The 23,172-nt window shown below is 42.9% G+C and overlaps 1 protein-coding gene and 1 pseudogene across 1 annotated transcript; one reads left to right on the forward strand and one right to left on the reverse strand.

Annotated features, from left to right (window-relative positions):
• LOC133886539 (uncharacterized) overlaps positions 1–22,694 on the reverse strand; it is a 77,608-nt pseudogene extending 54,914 nt beyond the window's left edge.
• Positions 12,233–18,457, forward strand: LOC133887214 (wall-associated receptor kinase 3-like). Its single transcript, XM_062327164.1, has 4 exons — positions 12,233–13,370; positions 14,133–14,407; positions 15,708–15,791; positions 17,249–18,457. The coding sequence occupies exons 1-4, from the start codon at positions 12,604–12,606 to the stop codon at positions 18,331–18,333; spliced, it is 2,211 nt and encodes a 736-aa protein (XP_062183148.1). The 5' UTR covers positions 12,233–12,603; the 3' UTR covers positions 18,334–18,457.
• Positions 22,695–23,172: the final 478 nt, after the last annotated feature.

The raw sequence follows: 23,172 nt of genomic DNA on the forward strand, positions 1-23,172 counted from the left end.
GGGTGGCGGCGGAATGGCTCGGCTTCCGGTGCAGGCGAGTTCCCATTGGTCTTCCGGTGGATGGAGAGCGGCTCAGGGATGGCGGCAAGCTTGTGGTGCTTCGCGGCAGCTCGCGGGGGAAGAATTAGTGACGGCGGAGCTACAATGGTAAGAATGGCGACGGTGGCGGCTCGGTAGTGGTGGCGAAGTGGGGAAACAGAGAGAGACAGAGAGAGAGAGAGAGAGAGAGAGAGAGAGAGATCGGGCCTCTCTATTTATAGAGGAAGAGGGCGTAGTGAGGCGTTGCGGTGCTTGAGTCATGCGGGCGTCGGTGAGCTGAGCGGTGGTGAGGCGGTGTCCACCCTTATTTCTACGGCATGGTCGGGCTGCTCCGGCCATGTGTGTGTGCGGGTGCAGAAGTCGCATGGTGCCAGGTGCTCGGGCAGCGTGCTGTGAGGGCAGAGAGAGGAGAGAGAACGAGAGTGTGGAGAGATGTCGCGGGGGGGGGGGGGGGAGAGAAAGTCGCCGGCACATTCATTGCACCAGGCGTTGCGGTGGCGCGACGTCGTGCTGGAGGAGAGGGAGAAGGTGCTAGTGGACGAGCGCGTGATGGGCGACACGTGGACGATCAGGGCTCGCGCGCTGGCACTGGAGAGCGGGCTGTACGGTGCGCGAGGAAGTTGGGCCAGCAGCATGGCTGCAGCCCAGGCACGGGAGAAGGGAGTCGGGCTGGTTGGGTTAGCTTGCTGGGTCGCGCCGAGAGGGAAAAAGGAGAAGCGGCCCGAGGAGAGAAAAGGATTAGGCTCGGGTGAAAATGAGAAAAGGGAAAGAAAATAAGGTTTGGATTTAAATTCAAATGAGAGATTTGGACTTGGATTTGAAGTTGGTTTAGGATCAATTCGATGGGAATATTTGAATTTTGAATTAGAAGATGATTTGAATCAATTGAATTTGAGCTGAATAGAATCTAAAAATATATTTGAAATTGAGAGACATTCAATTTAAAATCCCACTCAATGAACCATAAAAACTATAAACCAAATGTAGATGAATCAATTAATACATGGAGAAATTATTTTGGAAACAATTCTAATGCATTTTGAAATACCTATTCAATTTAATACATTTAATATATATGAATGTATATATATACATATACATATTTTCTTGATTTTAGTTAGTCTAATTAATCACAAAAGTTTTAATTTGGAGCAAAATTTGTAATTAACTAATATGCTAAACTCATAATATTACAATCACTACCTGTTACTCACTATTGACTCCAAAACTGACAATGAAGATGGTTTTGAAGCTAGCAGTGACGAGATTTTTGAGTAGTGATTTGTGGTACTCGAAAATATCGTGAACTGAACTTCGTAAACCACGCTGCGATGTGGTGCAATGAAATGATAGTAGGCCTGCTAGTTTCATTCCAAAAGACGATGGATGAGAAAGCTCCTATAGAAATTCTTGAAATATATATATATATATATATATATATATATATATATATATAAATAAATAGTCATACTTCTCAAAATTAAATTTGAAATATATAGGTGTAGAAATTCAATATATTCTATTTTGAAATGATAATTTATGTTCATAGTCAATTTATATGTAGACTTTTCTTGGAAAGTAATTTTGCAATTTTGTAATTTTATTGAGTGTTCTAAACGTTATTACTACCTTACAAATATATTTATTTATCACCAGAGGGCGTATGCGCCTCATAAAGAGGTGGGCGGTCACGCTCGAGGGATGTACATGAATTATTTGACCAAGATTCCAAAGGGAGGTCGAAGTGCATGCGGAGTACGGCTGGGTTTTATTCTAGCTTGAATTTAAAGTGCTAATCATGTAATCATATGTATAGACGACGCGGGTTACTGCAGTCATGCAACGATCGACCAAAGAGCTGGACTCGAGCATAAACCAATCGATCGGTCCGGGCCCCCTCTACGGCTAGCTGCCAGACGAGTTCCCACTTGGGGGCCGGGTCAACTAGTGCCCACCAGCGATCATGTGGCCCACTGAGATGAAGTCTTCCAATGGGATGCACACCGTGATCTATGAGTTCCGTGCCATCAGCGATCATGTGGCCCTTCCTTTGTGATGAAGTCTCCTAATGGGATGCACACCGTGATCGATGGAGTCTGCTACTAGTAAACGCAGCTAGATCTAGTCACGAAGAAGCAATCGAGTCAATGACCATTCATAGCTTGATTGAGATCCGAGCTGCAAGAAAGAAAGCCTACAACACTCCCTGCAAGATCCGCAATTGACGCAAACAAACATAAACAAAGGGGGGTCTAGGATCAGCGAAGAGAGGGGATCAATGCTTTCGTCAATTCTGCTGCTAAAGTTAGACATTTATACTTATTCTCATATTGTGTAATTGCGGATCCTTTGCGTTATGCATAGTAGACTAAATCGTTTCTGGTAGAAGTGTAGATTGTACTTGTCTTGTAGAATGTATAGTTCTTTGTCTTGTGAGATGTGTCATATAAGACTTGTGAGGTGCCTATACTATATTCTTATGCATGATGCTAGCGCTTAGCGCTACGTCTAAGTGTTTTTCGTTCTGAATTAACAATTCCGGATTGATACTAATATGTTTCGTTTCTGATTTTTCTATATTACCAATATCATATTTGTTTCTAGCATTATCATCATCGTCTCCGCCTCCGAAAGAAAATATGAAACTTTTAGTGGCTTCCAATACTATCATCATCTACAATACTCCTGATAGAAAACATGAAACTGAAAATAGTTGAAACTGAAAATGTTGTGAGCACGTACAGAGAAGCCCGGGATTGCAATACTTGATTGAGATACTTAAATCTCAAAACATAATTATATATATACATATTTACATATTTATATATATATAATTGTATATATGTACATAATATATATATATATATACTTCTATATATATGCATCGGTTTTAGGTGTTATACGGTGACCGACGTTATGCTACCTCACAAGAGGTGGATAGTAGCGCACGAGGAACGTACATTAATTATGATTACGTCTTGAAAGGATCACGGCGCTTTGTCCCATTAAAAAGATTCCAAAGGTACTCCAAGCGCACGCGGAGAACGGGTTTTATTCTAGATATCCAACGACACAACCAAAGAGGACTCGAGCATAAACAAAGAGTACATACGTACGGCTAGCTGCCAGACGAAAAAACTGATGATTCCTTGAGCCACTTACGAACCTTTAATTAGCAGTACTGTAATATACTTGTAACAATTAACAAAGGAGACCAACATTTCGTCACCAGCAGTCTTCCTAGAGATCATGTACGCGATTAAGTGAACTAAACAATTGGATTTAAAAATGGATGTGCTGCTTAAAATTAGCAAACTAAACCCATAAAGCTTACAAACTGCAGACTGCGGTACCTAGGGAATAGCTGTGAAAGGTACCTTGACATATAGAAAACTAAAACAGTAATAAATTCTCGTTTTACCGAAGCTCGTTTTTTAAATCTTCTGAGTAATTTTTTACACACATCACATACATATACATATATATATATATATATATATATATATATATATATATATAATTAAATACTAGAACGTTCTGGTCATCGTCAGAGCCGCATCATTGTCTAATGTTACTTGGCTTTGGGGGGGGGGGGGGTTGTCACCAGCGATCATGTGGCCTTGATGAAGTCTTCCAATGGGATGCACACAGTACATGATGGAATTTGCTACTGTAAACTAAACGTAGCTAAATCTAGTCGTCAAGATGCAATCGAGTTAATGACCATCCACAACTTGATTAACGGTTAAGCTACATACGCACACATGCTGCCATGCATGAGCGGCCTGACGTACGTGAAGGCATGTGCTGCGAGCGTATAGCACGTCCGCATGGTTAAACGCGAGATCCACGGGCGCTCACTCAACCGCATGCTCAGGTTAAAAAATACGAATTTGTACAATATATTTGAGCGTATTTATTGGAATAGACAATATTTTTCTGTATTCACGAATTTAGTATCGATATTCGTAACATGATGTGCTAAAAATCATCTGTATTCGGTACACCGTGTACCGAATACAGGGAATAGTGTGTATTCCGCACATGGTGTGCCAAAATACCTTTTTTTTACACCGTGTGCCGTCATGTCATGTCACGTCATGCTTTTTTGCTTTCGCTTTTTCACTTTATTCCCTGTTGGCCAGCCTTTTTCCTTTATTCGCTGTCGGCCAGCTGCATGCGGATGGAGAGCTGCTATAAAATGGCAGCATGCGGATTCATTTGAGCAGAGTAGAGGGAGCGCGAGCAAAGGGAGCGCGAGCAGAGCTAGCTCGAGCAGAGAGAATTGGCTGCGTGAGGGAGCGCGAGCAGGTGAGCGTGAGGATGAGCAGCATTTTAAGAAGCAGTAGTCGAGCTCGAGGAGGTGTAGTGCAGCAACAGTCGAGCGCGAGCAGGAGTAGAGCAGCAGCGCGCGGAGAGGACAACCTTCCGTAATAGTAAGTACGTAGATTATGTATGTACTTAATATTTTGATTAGAAAATGTAATTAGAGAAAGTAGAGTATTTATTCCGTTCGAACACATTGGTTAAATAGTATTAAGTTGATAAAATAGAGTAGGTATAATATTTGCATATTATATGATCTCGTAACAGTAATTATGATCTCGTACATAATCTACTATAGTGTAACAGTAATTTTGTATGTACATTATGTATGTACTTAATATTTAGATTAGAAAATGTAATTAGAGGAAGTAGAGTATTTTTTCCGTTCGAATAAATTAGTTAAATGGTATTAAGTTGATAAAATAGAGTAGGTATAATATTTGCATATTTTATAATCTCGTAACAGAATCTACTATAGTGTAACAGTAATTTTGATCCTAAATTATGTATGTACTTAATATTTAGATTAGAAAATGTAATGAGAGAAAGTAGAGTATTTATTTTGTTCAAATAAATTAGTTAAATGGTATTAAGTTGATAAAATAGGTATAATATTTACATATTTTATTATCTCGTAACAGAATCTACTATAGTGTAACAGTAATTTTAATCATAGATTATGTATGTACTTAATATTTAGATTAGAAAATGTAATTAGAGAAAGTAGAGTATTTATTCCGTTCGAATACATTGGTTAAATGGTATGAAGTTGATAAAATAGAGTAGGTATAATATTTGCATATTTTATGATCTTGTAACAGAATCTACTATAGTGTAACAATAATTTTGTACGTAGATTATGTATGTACTTAATATTTAGATTACAAAATGTAATTAGAGAAAGTAGAGTATTTATTCCATTCGAATACATTGTTTAAATAATATTAAGTTGATACAATAGAGTAGGTACAATATATACATCTAAGTAGTTATTTGCCCATTTACTTTTTTTTAGTAGAGACGCTATGACTATCCATATTTATTATGGAGAATGTCCCGCTGTTTTGCATGGGAGGCTTGTATCAATTTAGAACTGCCAGCACGTAGAGAGTACGATTGAGTTACCTATTGATCTAGAAAGCTTAAAATCACATGTTATGAGCCTTTTGCGTGTGAACCAGCAGTCCTGCAATGTTGTCCTAGAGGTTGTGCGGCCACGGCTTGTGCCAAACAGCTCGATCATTGTCCATACGTTGTTCGATTTGTGAAGGAACAATGCATGGACTTTGTACTCACGCAAGGCATTAGAGGAGAACTTTGAAATGGGAGTGTACGTAAACATAGTATCACGACTGGTGCAAGGTGAAGCGGTGCCTAGCGTGGAAGGATAAGATCATCATGTGATGCATGATGAGGAGGGAGGGCACTTCCGGTACAGAGGGACCTGAAATGGACCATGGTGAGGTAGATGCAGGATGCAAGATGCATGGATGATGAAGCCGGTAGTAGTGGGGATGAAGAAGGTGCTGACAACGATGACCCGGTGCCGGCGATCCAGTACTTTCATGGTGCTGGGCTGCTAGATTATACCATCGTTGAGTATAACACCCTATATAACTGGGGATACCAGAATAGCGACATCCAGGTGGGACAACAGTTTTGAAATAGGGAGGAGGTCATCCACTTTATCAGCAACTATGATGTAATCACAAGAAAGGACCATAAGTGCGTCTGGTCTAACCCTACGGAGTATGAGGTCAGGTGTATCAAGCACCTGAATTGTCCTTACTTCGTACGAGCACATAAGCCAAAATACGAGAACTATTTTGTGCTGAGTAGACACACCCCACATACATGCAGCGAAGAGGCTATTAGGAATGTGAGTCTTACAACTATGCCCTGAGGCTGCTGCAGAAGATGGCCATGACCAATCCAGGGACCAATGGGCATGGCGGATGAGCCAATTAGGCTGTAGGATGGGTCGTACAGCAGCACTGACCGATACCTCATTAGGTTTTTCTGGTCCTTTGCCCAATGCATCGAAGCTTTCAGACATTGCAAGCCGGTGGTATGTGTAGATGCCACATTTCTTAGCAGCAAGTACCATGGTAACCTAATGACAGTGATCGCAGCGGATGCAAACAATCAGATCATTCCTCTCGTGTATGTAATGGTTGAGAGTGAGAACAATGATAGTTGGTTGTGGTTCCTCACCTTGGTGAGGACACTTGTTGTCGGCAATAGGGAACGAGTCTGCATCATCTCAGACCACAACAAGGGCCTCTTGCATGTGTTGGAAGTGCTGCATGACAGCACAAACCACTCCATTGCATGGCCTGATGTGGAGAGAAGGTGGTGCATGCGACACTTAGGTGCGAACCCGTACTCAAGGTGCCACAACAAGGGTCTTGTAAAGAGGTTCAAAGGGTTGTGTCTTCAGAACCAGCAGGCGAAGTTCAACGAGATATGGCGAGAGTTAAATGATACCACTCGCAAGATGATGGCAGAGCAAGAAGCCCAGGTGGACCATATGGGGACGCAAATGGTGGAGGGCCAAACCATCATTAGCCATTTACGTGCTACATTTAGCCAGTGGATAGCAGGAAAGCCAGCGGAGCGTTGGGCCCTAATCCATGACACTCACGGTTCCAGGTTATTACATAGAGTTTGAAAGATTGTATTTTACTTTTGGTTATGAAAATATCCCATCTAAAATTGTTGTCTCTCATATTAGGTATACGATAATGACAACGAACTTGGCGGAGGTGTTCAACAATGTCCTAAAGGGTGTACGCGGTCTCCCATTGTGTGCCATCATTGAGCTCATATTCTATAGAACAGCTCACTACTTTTGAGACAGTGGTATAGCTGCAATGGAGTGCAACACGTGGTTTGCACCTAAGGTGGAGGAAATCATATCCAGAAGGAGGAGTAAGGCACACTTTCATCGTACTAGGATCTACGACCGGGCCAACAATGAATTCGAGGTCATGTGTCGTTATCAGTACACTTCAGGATACAACACGGCTTGAAATCATTGGCATGGCTCACGTTCACCTTCCTGAGCTTCTTCAGCTACGGTACGATGAGAACCACAGGGGAAGGATGTTTTTCGCAGGGAAACAGGTACAACGATAATACGTGAATTTCAATTGCTCTGATAACTTGGTACTTACTCAATAAATTTATTGCATACCTTTGCAGTTGGTCTCATTGCGTTCCAGGAGTGTGCGCAAGCTTAAGGAGTTAGACCCTCGATTCCATGAGCCACTTGCACAGGCAGGACTACTATCGTTCACTCTTATGATGGCTGGAGCTCCCATGGAGGGTAGTGGTAGGACTCCCCTCCCATCGATTGAGGTGTCACTGCTAACAGGCCTCGTCGACCGATGGCGTCCTGAGACGCACACGTTCCACTTTCCTTGTGGAGAGATGACTGTAACTTTGCAGGGCGTGGCCATGCTAACCAGGCTACTGATAAGGGGCACCCCGTTAGTACTTTCACGACCAGCAAAGGAGCAGTGGAAGAGTTATATTCAAAGCAGGTAATTATTTGTTACATAAAGCACTTCATATGTTCCAGTGTTGTTCGTGCTGCATTGAGTCTCTGCTTCTTGGAGGTTTAATGTGCAATATGACATGAAGAATGTTGGGCTCTCCATGTCATGGATTCATGGGCTACCACAGTTCGGTCCTTGCCCACCGGATGCGGACGAGGCTACAGTTATGCCACAATACGAGGTGTACTTGTACATCTTGCTGGGAGGCATTATGTTTTGCAACACGGAAGACAATTATGTACTTCCTCATATTGTATGGTTAGCGGGTCAGCTCGCATTACGTCCGTACGAGCCGACACCTTACAGTTGGGGATCTACGGTATTGGCCACTACGTATAAAGGATTGTGTGCCGCTACCTAGTGGTCAACGAATATGGGATCTATTTCTGGCTGCCTACACCTTCTTCAGCTCTAGAGCTGGGAGTATCTCTCAGTTTGTCGACCGTGGGTGAGCAAGACCTACTATCTAGTTCTCATCTCCGATGGCGTTACCGACGACATGAGGCCTACGATGGGGTATCTGTGGATTTATGCCAGGCTGCGATGGACTCACCAGCAAGACCATGGAAGCTACTTCCGGGTGATCAGTGACCTTGACGTCCTCAGCGTTGACGTCGTGGAGTGGGATCCATGGCGTATGGAACGAGTGGCCAAAATTACGACCGGAGGCCTCATCTCATCCTCTTGTTTTTGTGACTCGAACTTATGGATGACCAGATGCTTCTTGCTGTACATGAACAATGTGGAAGTGTATTCTCCTGACCGTGTATAAAGGCAGTTCGGTCATCGACAATTGGTGCTAGTACCTCTCCCATGAGACGCTGGTCGAGCGCACGAGTAAGTGTGTTATTGTACATACCATTATTATGTTAGGTGATCCATGTTACAAAATTATAACTGTTTATGTCACGTACAGGAGGAGCGCACATGAAAACATAGGAACAGATGGCTAGTTGGAGATTAATGCAGAGCACATAACCAGGTGGATGGAGTCAAGCCCAGTGGATATCGTCGTTCCTGTGGGACAGTACGATGACGACATGTACTGGGAGTTCCTTTCATGGTACCGTTCTGCACGCGTGCCACCTTACTCAGCGGCAACGTACCGCCATCCCTCAGACCCTTCCCCGAGGATCGTGCCCGGCTTCTTCATGTGGTGGTAAGTGATGTTGTACTTATAACAATTTTCATTAGTTACACATCCGTATTATTGACATAACCCTCAATAAACACAGACCGAAGCGGAGTACAAAATGCATACGAAGGCGGAGCAAGCATGTGGGGAAGCAAGTGGGTCATCCACGCGAAGTGATCAGAACCCTCTCCGGGACTACATGAGGATAAGATGGTCTTGCTTGTTGTCCGCGATACGTAGTCTAGGTGGTACGACGTACCCGCCATGGACCCGTCCAATGCTCGTGAGGCACAATCACGGGAGGCACCTTCGTCTGTGGCCCATCATGTGACACGTTCTTGTGCTGAAGCCGAGGAGGTCATAGAGGCTCCTACTCCCGAGCAGTGTACACTGGGTTCCCAGCCCCCTTAGTGGACACAACCTACTCAGGCTACGCAAACACCTCCACCAGTATTATCAACTCATCACGAGGATGTCATTGACTGCACGTAGCAGACACCAACCTGGAGTGGCACACAAGATTTTGATTGGGCTGCTGCATTGCAAGCGCACAGCTTCACTGAGCTATTGAGCGGCCAGTACCCCCAATATCCTCATGCACCTGGGGGTTTACAGTAGTACCAGCATGCTGAGACTTCAGCATTTCAGATTCTGTCTGAGCATGTACTACCGGCATCCACAGTCCCTCACGACGATCCTACATCGTGGTACATGCAGGGCCGAGTTAGCGGTTCTGGGTACACATTTGGTGGAGTTGCAACACCACACGGCGATGAAGATGACAAGCAAGGGCACACGTGGCATGGGCCAGCTCAGGCTGCTGGGATGAGGGCCACACACCCGCTAGATGCTTACACTCCTGGGGATTACTTGCGGCGTCGGCATCGTTAATGAGCCAGTGCAGTATATTGTGTACGCATCAGTTTTGTGTACTCATCTGTACTATGTGTTATTCACTATATTATATACTCATTTGTACTATGCCTTATACACTGCAGTGTTAAAGTAATTACATTTAATTTACATAATCTTTGTCAAATAATTAGGACACATAACTTATTTATGAGTTACTTATTAAGCATTTGTATATATGAATTATGATATTTTATACATGTTTAATGTTTATTAAATAACCAGCGATTCGTGCTTTGGTGCAGAGAAAAAACATTGCAGTCAAAGATCAATACATATATGGCGGGATATTCTAGTACTGGCTACCCGTGGACACCTACAACGATCGATATAGCATTGAATGCCTCCTTGTAGGTTGTGCGTGGAGGGAAGGATGATCCCTTCAATGAGAGCAACCTAATCCAAATTATGTCTAAATTGCATGCAAGACCGTCATGTTCTGCGTTCACCGTTCCACTCCTACATGTAACAACCGACGACCTTAGGGCCCTCTTGCATGAGCGTCGCCAAATATACATCAAGGTGTGCGAACTAGCCGATCATCCTTCTGTGCTGGGTTTCTATATAAGGCAAAAAATGATGGCGATGTTACCAGTATGCATCCCACATACAGGTTCATCATTTTCTATTTGATCACTCTACTTATCTTATTGCTATTGATCCGAATGCTCCTCTTCTGCGTTAGGTGTTCCCAGAAGACGCAGAGTTGATCAACAAAAAAATCCTACACTTCTTGGCAATGCAATGCTCTTCGCCGGGGGTGTGATACCTGGTTCGCGTAGAAGACGATGAAGATCATCGAACCTAAGGGGTACAAGAGCGCCCTCTACTATTCTACCTGAAAATGACGACGCCGATGTTGATGATGATTTCATGCCACCAATGCCTCGACGTTCCACCAGCCATACAGGAGAAGGTTCAACAAACACTACAAGAGGACGTTCACACACCACATCGACATGGTGTCCAACCAACAACGTAATAGGATGTGCTCCTACCGTGATAGGATGTGCTCCAACCAACAACGTAATAGGATGTGCTCCAACCAACGACGATGACAACGATTTCATGCCACCTCGACCCCTCCCTTCGAGGCCTCCATCTCTGGAGGACCGTGATGACTGTGAAGATGATGTTGGATTTTCTTGTACCCGTCCTCATAACTTCCAACCACCACCTCGGAGACGACAACCATCTTACCCTAATAGCCTTGACTGGCACAACTGGCATTCTTTCGCTAATGTATGTCGTCACTTTCCGCCGCCATCTTGAGATGATCAATGATAAAAGGGTTAATGTTGTGCATGTTCAAACATACCTAAGTGTTAAGGCTGCCCGCCGTCTTAGAGACTACATGCTTTCTTTCTCATGCATTTTGAAATATACAGTTAAATTAGCAAATAATTTTTAATTTTGTTGAAAGTTACTAGTTACATGAAATGATAACACACCAGTACACAATTTAAAATTTTGTTGAAATTTGCCAATAAAATAAAGTGCCAACTCACCGAGATAAAATGACAGTTAAATTAACAACTCATTTCAAATTTAGTTGAAAGTTGCCAATTATATGAAATAACAAAATACCGGTATCAGATGACTGAAGCAAACCGCAGCCGGCCACGACCATATTTGCCAATTACATAAAATAACAAGACGCGAAAAAATCAAGTATTGCGGCACACCGTGTGCCGAATACACACTTCCCTGTATTCGGCACACGGTGTGCCAAAAATATCTTTTTCGGTAGACCGTGTACTGAAAAAGGATTTTCGGCACACCGTGTGCCAAATACAGATGCTAGAATTGTGAATACAGTAATATGTTGTCTATTTCAATAAATACGCTCAGGTATATTATACAAATTCGTATTTTTGTCCATGCTCAGCGGGGAGTGGCGTTGGCTGCGCGCGCGGCAGAGCGGGACCCGGAGGGGGAGTTTTTTTTCAGGTTTATATACCAGTCTTCCTAGAAATTTTGTACGGTTATGTAAACTTAAAATTAGAATTTAAAATAGTAATGCACCTTAAGAATAGCAAACAAAATGCATAGAGCTTACAAACGGACTGTGGCACCAACATATGTTTCCGATTTTCGTATTACTAATGTCCTATTCGTTTTCAGCATTATCATTATGGGCTCCACCTCTGAGAGAAAATATAAAATTAAAAGTGGATTCCAATATTATCATAATTGACTCCACTTTCAAGAGAAAAATATGAAATTGAAACTGATTTAGACCTTTTTCGATTGTTTTCGAACCATTTTCATCCTAAAGGTAGGTGTGGACTGCAGAGGCCTTCAAGTAGCCTAAAACGTAGCGCAGGAGAAGCCCGTGATTGTAATACTTGATAATATTGGGCATCCATGTGTGGTCAATCTTTTTAATCTTATGCTATAAAAATCTTTTAAGATATATCGTTAACATATATTTGTTTTTAAAAAATATTTTCTTGATATTATATTATAATTTGTTTTGGTTTTGCAAACGTGTAATTATAGAAATAAATGGTTAAATTATCTGGTTCGAGGGCGTGTGCTTAACCGAGTACTGTAATCACAATTAATGAGAGTGACTTTTCTTCAGTCGCCTCTCTCTCGCTCTCTATATATAGATAGATAGATGGCCACATGCATGCATCCGGATCGGACCATAGAGCTAGCTTCAATACACGAATTATTACTAGCATGCAACACCCAGTAGTAGCCATGCCACAAGTGCTGTGGTTTTTCCTTACGCCCGCCCTAGTGATTATTTCTCATCTGGTGGTGCCACCGCCAGTGGCAGCGGCAGCCACCGTCTCCGGAATGGCCCCGTCGGCGGTGCCACAACCACGGGCAAGCTGCCCCGACAAGTGCGGCAACGTAGACATTCCCTACCCATTTGGCATCGGCGACGACTGTGCCTGGCCGGCATTGGGTAACTTCAATATCACTTGCAACCATAGCTTTAGTCCTCCAAGACCATACTCTGGCGACTTTGAGATCATTAACATCACGGTGGAGGCCGGTGAGATGCGCGTCTTCAACCCCGTGTCGTACATCTGCTACAACTCATCCAACACCGCCGAACCCAACGGAACGGGCTGGTCATTAGAACTCGCCAGTTCGTTTCTGATCTCGAAAACGCGCAACATGTTTACGGCCATCGGCTGCTACACGGAGGCATATCTCGGAGGCAAGACGGCCCACTCGAACTACTTGACCGGCTGCATCAGCTATTGCGAGAGCTTGGGCGATGCGGCTCAAGACAACGACGAGTGCGCGGGGCTCGGCTGCTGCCAGATGGGCATCTCGGGCAGCATTCGCACGATAGGGGTCGACTGGGGAACCCTCAATTCCAATCCTGCGTGGAAGTACAGCCCCTGTAGCTACGCCTTCGTGGCCGAGAAAGGCTGGTACGTACGCATTAAGACTAACTGTCATTGCTCGAGTACCATTATTAGCTTATCAACTCTATAACTAGTAGCATTGTTGCTTTCCATGGATTTTACTAGTAGTTCTTTAGTCTACTGACATAAAACTAATTAATTCCATATGTATATGTATATGTTGGCTATACGGAGAATATACACACTCATAGCCTTATACTTCTGAGCATCTGTGAAAAAAAATCTACTCTCCTTCTTTTGACTTTTTTGTAGTCTATGGGATACAACTTTGACTACTAATTTTTACACCTTCATCTAAATATACTCTAATGAACTTACTACATAACATTTCAAAAGACAAATCTACCTAATAATCCTGATAGTTTTAAATACAACCTATGATTCCGTGTGTACGTCTTCTAGGATTTGTGTTGGTCAAACAACAATATTTACATAAAATTGATATTACTAAATTCATCACGAATACTTTCATATATATATATATAACATATTTTCACATAAATCACCAGTCAAAGTGTCACATTAGAGATTGTGTTAATGTTCTAAATGACTTTTATAAATTTGGAATCGTAGGAAGCTGTGGTTGACATTTAGAAAGTTTGATGGCAAGGATTTTAGTACTACAGAAAAAACAGTGGAGGAAGTACCTTTTACCACGACAAGTAGAAAACCTTATACTATACTAGAAAATAAGAAAAACAGTGGAGGAAGTAACTTTTACCATGACAAGTAAAACATCTGAGTAACTGTCGCTTTTCTATACATCAGGTACCATTTCCACCGAGAAGATCTCAGTCGGGACGGAACCAAGAGCTTTCTCAGCCGGGTTGGAGAGAGAAGAGCTAACCCATTGGTGCTTGACTGGGCCATCAGGAACAATGGCTCTTGCCTCCTCCCGCCGGAGGCAAGCGGAGGTAAACCGACAGCTGCAGCCTGTGTCAGCGAGCACAGCCTGTGCGTCAGCGCTACACAGGGGGAAGGGTATCTATGCAATTGCTCCCAGGGATACACGGGAAATCCATATGTCATTGGCGGATGCACAAGTTAGTTAATCTATCCATATATAGCTTGTTATATATTCTTATTTGCATACATGTCTTTTAATTTACTTCAATATATAGCATAAGTGTACAATCGAATCCACGCTTAATTAGTGCGATTTCTTATTGTTTGCCACTACAAAATTTTGTAATCCCTAATATGACATCGGTTGTCTCAATGACAGGTGGGTCCAGACCCACACTGTCAGTGACACATCCCCTGGTTTTGCAAAGGCTGCAGTTGAGACCATTAAGTCTTCAAAATAAAGACGGATGAGAGGTCATTGCACAAAAGTACGGAATGGCTGCAGGATGGGACAAATTATCATAGGACTAATCCATTCTAAAGACAAACACCCATAAAAATTTTTCTCTCCAGGTGTCGTCAATATTTGTTTATTTGAATAAAAATAGTTAACCTAGGGAAATATCGTGTGTACCTCCGCCCCCCTCCTGGTTAACCTAGGGAAACCAGAGCTTTGCAGCCTTTGCTAGCCAGATTGGAGAGATTACTACCCCGGTGGTGCTTGAATGGGCCATCAGGAGTAACGGGTCTTGTGGCGAGGCGTCAGGAAAACCGACAGCTCCCGCCTGTGTCAGTGCCCACAGCCACTGCGTCGACGCCACACACGGGCCTGGGTACCTATGCAATTGCTCCGAGGGATACACGGGCAATCCCTACATCATCGGCGGATGCACAAGTTAGTCGATCATATTTGTCAGTAGCTTCTATTATTTTTTAGTAGTACATGTCTTTTGTGCCGCTACAGTACTGTTTGATTCGTGGGATAGGAAATAGTCCTAGGATCATTGGATCCACATCCAAGGACGCTGCTAGTGACAACCAATGCCGTTGGATCAAACATGAAAAAGTTCCCTGCCATTTTCATTTATTAATATACAGCACCACAAAACGCCCCATCACTGCTAGTTCCAAATTGGGATCACTGCTGGTTTGGTTTTGGAACCAGGAGTGGATAATCTGGATTATTACTGCCGGTTGAAAAAATCAGCAGCAACAGATAATTGATAGTAAGACTGTCGTTGTTGATTCAAGCCTAAAACATGAACATTTGCTTAATAGATAAAGTCTTCCAACCCCTGCCTCAAGAAATCCCACTCAATTATTGTGTGGGACCAATATTGGCGACGTTAGCGGCAGGCCTTTGACCTCTTCATATATGCCGACGTGGGCTTCGGTGTGATCGAGTGCATGTAAAAAGCAATGGACTTTGGGCAGTTTGATCTCTTGGATTTTTCCTCAAACTAATAACTATTTCAAATGTCTATTCCTATTATGCAGATATTAACGAGTGCGAGCTGCAAAAATCATATCCTACGTGGTTATATCCTTGTTACAGTGGTAGCACATGCCATGACACGGAAGGTAATTACACATGCAAATGCAAATTCTGGCAGAAAGGAGATGGTAAAATTGAAAATGGATGTCAGCCCATAGTTCCTACATATGCAATGGTAATATCAGGTGAGAATTCTTTCATTAATTGCTCCCCAGTCACAATATATGTCATTTTGTTTTTTTTTTCAATTACATAAATGACACACATACACCATCATACACGCACTCCACACACACACCCGTGTCTCCTATCACAAACATACAAGTAAAACCGTTGAAAACGCTCACGTGTGTAAATCGTGGGCACCAAGATTTAAACCTTATGGGTAACACTACTACAAAAATTATTTTTAGAGGCGGGTGATAACTCATTTTTACAAGCGTTTAGTGCATCCGCCTGTGATTGAAGGCCTGTAGAAATAAACGATTATTTAGATATCTAAATAACTTCAAATAAAAAAACTTTTAACTACAAAGTTGTAGATCTCATCGAGAGCCACAATTTTCATATAGATTTTTTTCCTCATCCGACTTCATATACAAAAATTATGAATTTTTTAATGGATGTTCATTTCCAGAGGCGGTTCACATAAGGAACCGCCTGTGGAAATGACCATTTTTACAGGCGGTTCCTTATGTGAACCGCCTGTGATAATAATCTATTATCACAGGCGGTTCACATAAGGTATGTGAACCGCTTGTGAAAATATATTTCCACAGGCGGTTCGTAACTGCAGGAGGCTCTCGCCAATTGTTCAGGCGGTTTTTCAAATAAACCGTCTGTAAAAAATTATTTTAAGTGTTTTGAAAAATAATTTTTATAGTAGTGTAAATCATATGCTCACGTCTTCACCAACATGTTAATAGGTGGTTCCTGTTATTTTGCCACTTGACACTGTGTACAAAATGAACAGCTACTACTAGCAATAGACAAGCCTTTTTCAACTTTATTACTCCCTCTGTTCTTTTCATTTGTCGTTTTAGCTTGCGAAAAGGGCTCTTTATTATTTGTCATTATTTGATTTCAAGAAGACACATTGCTATATATCTCTACCTCATTTAGTAGTATTACGTTAATTAGTACTATGTTCATCGGTCATCACGGGTAGTTGAGGTAGACAAGCTAATTTAATTAGTACTATGTTACGAGAGGTAGGGGTATTTTTTGCTTTTTTTTAGGTATATTTGGCAGAGTTCTAACTCTAATAATCCATGGAGCTAAGTATTTCTAGCTCTAAAAATCTGTGGAGTTGTACTGGATTTAGATTGGGAGTGTTTGAGTGAGCTATTATATTAATAATTTAGATTGATAATAAATATTTAAATAATCTTAATTTAGCATACAAACTATATTTTCTAGGTGAGGTGATTGTGAAAAAAAGTCATCGATGTTAAGATAAGTGTTATTAATTAGTTCTGCGTTAGTAGTATCGTTCCGTGATAGTTGAAAACTTGAAATAATGTGTGATGGTTTGCATGCATGTGTACCGACAGGCAAATGCAACGCCCTGAATATCGATCTCGTGAATTTGCATTTGCAGCTGTATTATGTGCTATCGTCCTTCTGGTAATCCTAGCATATTTTGGTCCTAAGAAGCTTAAGAGACGGAAGCAGAGGATGTGTTTCGACAAAAATGGTGGTCAAATACTGAAGGGAGCGGAGATCAACATCTTCACGCAAGAGCAGCTCGAGAATATCACAAACCGCTACACCACACCCATTGGAGAAGGAAACTTCGGCAAGGTCTTCATGGGGAAGATCGAAGGCGACCAACAAGTCACGGTTAAGTGCTCCTCCCCGAAAGGCAAGGAGCTCCCGCGGGAGGAGTTCGTGAAAGAGATCACCATCCAGTTCCGGATCAGGCACGCCAACTTGGCCCGCCTCATCGGATGCTGCCTGGAGACGGACGTCCCCATGCTGGTCTTCGAGTACTTCCCCAATGGGAGCCTCTACAAACTGCTTCATGTCACGAGGCATCAAGTGCTTCCACTGCCGGCACGCCTGAACATTGCAATCGGCTCCGCAGAAGCCCTCGCCTACATGCATTCTCCTGGTGGCCAGAACCATGTCCATGGTGACATCAAATCTGACAACATCCTCATCGACAACAACCTCATGCCCAAGGTCTCCGACTTCGGGTCATCCAAGCTCATGTCGATCGACAGGTGCGCTTGGGAAGTGAAAGCGGATAGGAGCTACATGGACCCAGTGTACATGAAGACGGACCGCTTCACGGAGAAGAGCGACGTCTACAGCTTTGGCGTGGTGCTCCTAGAGCTCATCACAAGGAAGAAGGTCAAATATGATGGGAGCAACAGCCTTCCCATAGACTTCATCAAGTCCTGCAAGGAGGAGGGCAATGGAAGGACAATGTACGACAGAGACATCTTGGCTGAAGGCGATGCTCAATCTCAAGCTTACATGGAGTGCCTTGATAGGATCGGCAAGCTTGCGGTTCGATGCCTCAAGGAAGACGTGGATGAGAGACCGACCATGGCAGAGGTGGTGGAGGAGCTTAAGCAAGCCAAGTTTGAGGCTTGCGGAGGCCCATGTTCCGAGGCGAGCTAAAGGCACGACTCACGAGGTATATATATGAAGCAAGGAAACTGGCATTTCAGCTTAAGGTAGCTACTTCATGCATGGTAGTAGCTAGTCGTCTTCAGCTTTATCCAGTATTTATCCTTCTTTGTCATCGTCGAGTTGATCGTATGAACCATGCACGTTGTGTGTAATTTTATTTTCATGTAGCGGACTATCGGTACGGTGACATTTGTTAAGCTGCTTGCAATATTGTGTACTGCCACTTAGTTAACGAACTGTTGTTTCAGAAAACCTTATATATATTGTAGATGTGTGAACCAGCTATGTAAGTTTTTGCTTCCTCAAATATGGATATTGTAGAGAATAATTTGAAGGGTGATCTTGATCTCCTGTCTTCCCTTTCGAATTGCAGAAAACCCAGGTCCTTGAAATAGATTAATATTATAATCCTTTCACTGTGGACTCCCTGACCATGTGGGAAACCAGTCTGCACAATTACTTGAGTTTAGTGCATGTTATAACAATTTAACAGGTGGGTTTCCATCAACATTTTCAAACTTAAGCAGTCTCTATTTGATAGACCTTTCCAACAACCTACTCACAGGAGCAATGCCAGAATCCATCATTGTGATGCAAAATCTCGCATTGCTTGATATCTCCAACAATAGCATGTTAGGCCCCACCCCAGCACAAATTGGTATGTTCAGGAGCTTACAAAAGTTGTTTCTCCAAAGGAACTAATTCTTTGGCTGTTATCCAACTAAATCTTTCTAAAAATTCCTTTACTGGTGCACTACCGATTGATCTTAGTGGGCTGAAACAAGCGGATACAATTGAATTATCTTCCAACTTTTTGCTTGGACGCATCCCAGAGTCATTTGGATAACTTAGGATGCTCACTCACGTGAATCTGTCCCACAACTCATTTTAGGAATCGATACCAAACTCGTTTCAAGAGCTTACTAGCTTAGCATCATCAGACCTCTTCTCCAAAGGGAAATTTCTTAAACAGGTGTGCACACACCGGTTATCTAGACCGTCTGTACATTTCGCGCACCAATTTTGAAGCAAACTAAAGAAAAGTGCTCAAAAAGGTAGATTTGTAAATGTACATGTCGGTGCAGCCATATTCCGGTGGGATGCGGTAGTTTTGTGGTTTTATCAACCACACTTTTCTGGTTATTTGTATCATGTGTAAATATTTTGGTTTTCTATGTGTTTATTTTGGTGGGATGGTCACACTTTCCGGTTTTTAATGTTCCGGTTTTTATGCATTTTTCGGTGGGATGGCCATATTTTCCAGTTATTTTGTATGGTGTGTAAATATTCCGATTTTTATATGTTTGTTCCGATATGATGACCTTTTTTACCGTTTTAAGGTTTTTCCAAATCTCAAAGCACACGAACGGAACAGATAACTGGTGTGTGCACACCCCGGAGTGGAGTTGCATTTTCCACCTCTTCTCCAACAATCTCTCTGGTACCATTCCCATGTTCCTTGCCAATTTCACCTACTTGACAACCTTGAATCTCTCCTTCAATAAGCTAGAAGGCAGGATTCCAGAGGGAGGTGTTTTCTCAAACATCACATCGCAATATTTGATCTAGGAGTTTTGCCATGTCTCGATAGATCTCATTCACACAATAGATATCTCCTAAAAGTTGTATTCCCAGCTGTCACTATAGCATTTTGTTCTACTGTCCTTTGCAGTTACCTAATGATCCGATGGAAACTTAGGGCATGTTTGTAGGGATCCAGATTTATGTAGAAACGTTTCAGATCCAGATTCTCTATAGAAACGTTTCTTTGGTGAATCAGAATTACTTGCTGAAACCATTTGGCTACCTGACATTTCAGATCCAGATTCTCCCTGGAAACAACAACTATGAACTAGAATTGGTGAGAAACACCTTTTTGGGTGATTCTTCCTCGTAGTGTTAAAGTGAGAAACGTTTCAGGTGTTCCAGGTGAAACATTTCTCGTTTTTTAGCGTTTGGTAGGGATTCAGGAGAATCCGACGAGAATCAGAAACGTTTCGTCCATCCAAACGAGGCCTTAAGAACAAGACAGGTGTTCAAACCTCTGTAGTTGATCTCATGAGTCATAGGTTAGTCTCCTACCATGATCTCCTTCGTGCCACTGATAATTTTAGTGACAACAACCAGTTGGGGACTGGGAGCTTAATTTGGAAACGTTTTCAAGGGCCAACTGAGTACCGGTTTGGTGGTTGCATTTATTTGAGGTGGGCGAACATTGAATTCTGCTAACATACTGAGCAATGAAGAAGTAAACAAGTATAGCTCTTCTTCCTCAACCTAGAAGAAGAATTCCATTGTGAGTTTAGAAATACCCAAAAAGGAATTAGCAGTGTATGTAATCCGTTTCATATAAAATGGCTGACAACAAGCAAAAGTTGAACTGCCAGATGCAGAAAACTAGAAGTGAATCAGTGATATTGTTCATAAATGCCACAATAAAGTATGTTTGAGAAAATTGCCACTCAATGTCTCATGAATATATAGGTCAAGGAGTCGGGAATTTAGGATCCACTTTTTGCATTCAGCGTGTGGCACTTTTCTAAATCCCAAACTTAGAAGTGGCATGCTCAAGAAAATCTCATGATGAAAGAACATGAGACAGGCGTTACAATAGCTAAACAGAGCATTGCACACACAGATTTTGAGCATACATTCTTGAAATGTACAACAGCACCATACTTTTAGTTCATTTGCCAGTCTCATATTTTCCTCAAGATGGCTTTTCCTCTGGCTCAGCTGTTTCGAAGCGCCAGATATAGCTTCTTGCTGCCTCTCATCAACAGCCTAGCAAAGTAAGATTTTAATCAATACAACATTCTACAAATTGGGGACGCAGCAAAGTAATATGTGTCATCCATAGAGACCGTTCTCATGTCTGTAAGCTTCCTCTCTAGAATGTGTTTTTCGCTCAACAACCGCAGCTCCTACCAACACAACATAATTACAGTTATGAATTAGTCAGAGTGGTAAGAGAAAAGAAACTAAAAGGCCAAGACGCTTGCAAGCGCCAAAAAAATGAACTGTTTGATCCTTTTTAACCTCGTACCTTGAGAGATGCATCCGCAATTTGCTTGCGAAGCAACAAAATCTCATCCTCTTGTGATCGTGATCTAAAATAAAGCTCCTGCAGCAAAACATCAGCAGGTCAAGGAATTGGTGCATATGGAAATAACTAGCAACTTGTAACTTTCCTTAACAGTTACCTTGGTCTCCGGATCCATGAGACGAGTATTGTGATCTTCCACAATTAAGTCTTTGTCCTGTGATGCATCCTGTAGTTGATGCCTGCCAGCACAAGATCTAGCCTCATTTCACAAAGAAGTCAACAAGATCAAAGAAAGCATCTGCAGCAGTTATTTTTGCACAAGAATGAAGGACCTGGCTAGAGTGTCGGAGTTTGGAGCGAAGGGTTTAGCATCACCATTTTGCAATCCATAGTCCCTAGCAGACACAGTCACGTTAGTCCTTGTAAGTTGATTCCCAGCGTTATGATCCACAATAAGGAAATCAACTGGGGCATTGAATGAGTCCCGCATGTTCTTCCTCCTGTAGAAGACAGCAAGCATTACCAGCCTTGTCAAGCACACGACACAAACCTAACACTTACACACATCATTCATACACTTACAAACTGACAAACACATGACCTATCAGGGTAATTAATCCTTACGTGTTCCAACAGAAATCAATTCATTCTCTGCTTAGATTATGCTCGCCCCTCGTGTTCATCTTAAATTGTTCATGGGAGTCATTTCAACCAAGGGAGCATAAACCAACCCCCATCAACTGAACGGGTCAAGCACGGTGGCAAAGGCAATAATTTATTCTCCCCTCTATTCCAGCAAGCCTGTTCTTCTAAGTAATTGTTTCAAAGTCCAAAATAGAGCATTCGATCACACGATAACAGCATCACAGATTAGTGCAGGGCGCAAAAAAATTGAACCCAAATCGCCACGCTACTTCATCTAAACTCGCATTTCGAAGGCGAACTCAACCGAAACGAATGGTATCTACAGCATCTCAACCTAGCACTCCCGCGCAAGTCCGAAATCGACCAAAAAAGAAAGCCCAAATCCTAACCTGGTTTGTCGGGTCGATCCTCGTCCGGGGTCGGCTTGACGGAGGCGGAAGACTTGTGGGGCGGTGGATTTGGGGCCGGGCAGGTCGACAGATGGAGTTGGACGGGCGGCGGATTTGGGGTAGCTCGATGGATGGAGGTGGACGTGCGGCGGGTCGAAGTGGAGGCGGGCGGGGTTGGGGGCGGGGGCGAGCGGGACGGACGGCGAGATGGGGTCCGTCGGGGCCAGGCTAGGCTAGGCTGGTTGGCCTTAGGGGCATTTTTGTTTTTGAGACCCTTTTTTTAGGCTACCTGGGGTGGACCGAAAAGAAAATAAAAGAAAAGGAAAAGTCTGCGAGTGCGCGCGCGGGGGAAGACTCTATTTTTGATGTCGCCGACGTTGAGCAAGTAGCCGATCCTGATCCCCACGGCCACAACGTCCTGCTGTGCTCTGGCATCGACGTCGGCCATTGTCTAGCAGCAAAATGCTCAGACCATGCGCCCTGCCCTGCTCCTACAGACCAACCACCGCCATGATCAACAAGAAACCGCCATGGTCGCGGCTGATCCGATGCGTAGGCTGGACTGCCACTGGCACTGGCTCTGGCTCCTTCGCCACATGGCACGTTGGAGTCAGAAAAGCGCATTGGCAATGTGAGGAAGCTACAACTACTATTTGACAAAGTGAGAAATCAAATTGAAATGCGTATTAGTTTATATATGATAAGTGATTCAAAAGTGTTGATTTGGTTTGATAATTTTTGATTGCA

Source organism: Phragmites australis, chromosome 12 (genome assembly GCF_958298935.1).
Source record: "Phragmites australis chromosome 12, lpPhrAust1.1, whole genome shotgun sequence".
Classification (NCBI taxonomy): Eukaryota; Viridiplantae; Streptophyta; class Magnoliopsida; order Poales; family Poaceae; genus Phragmites; species Phragmites australis.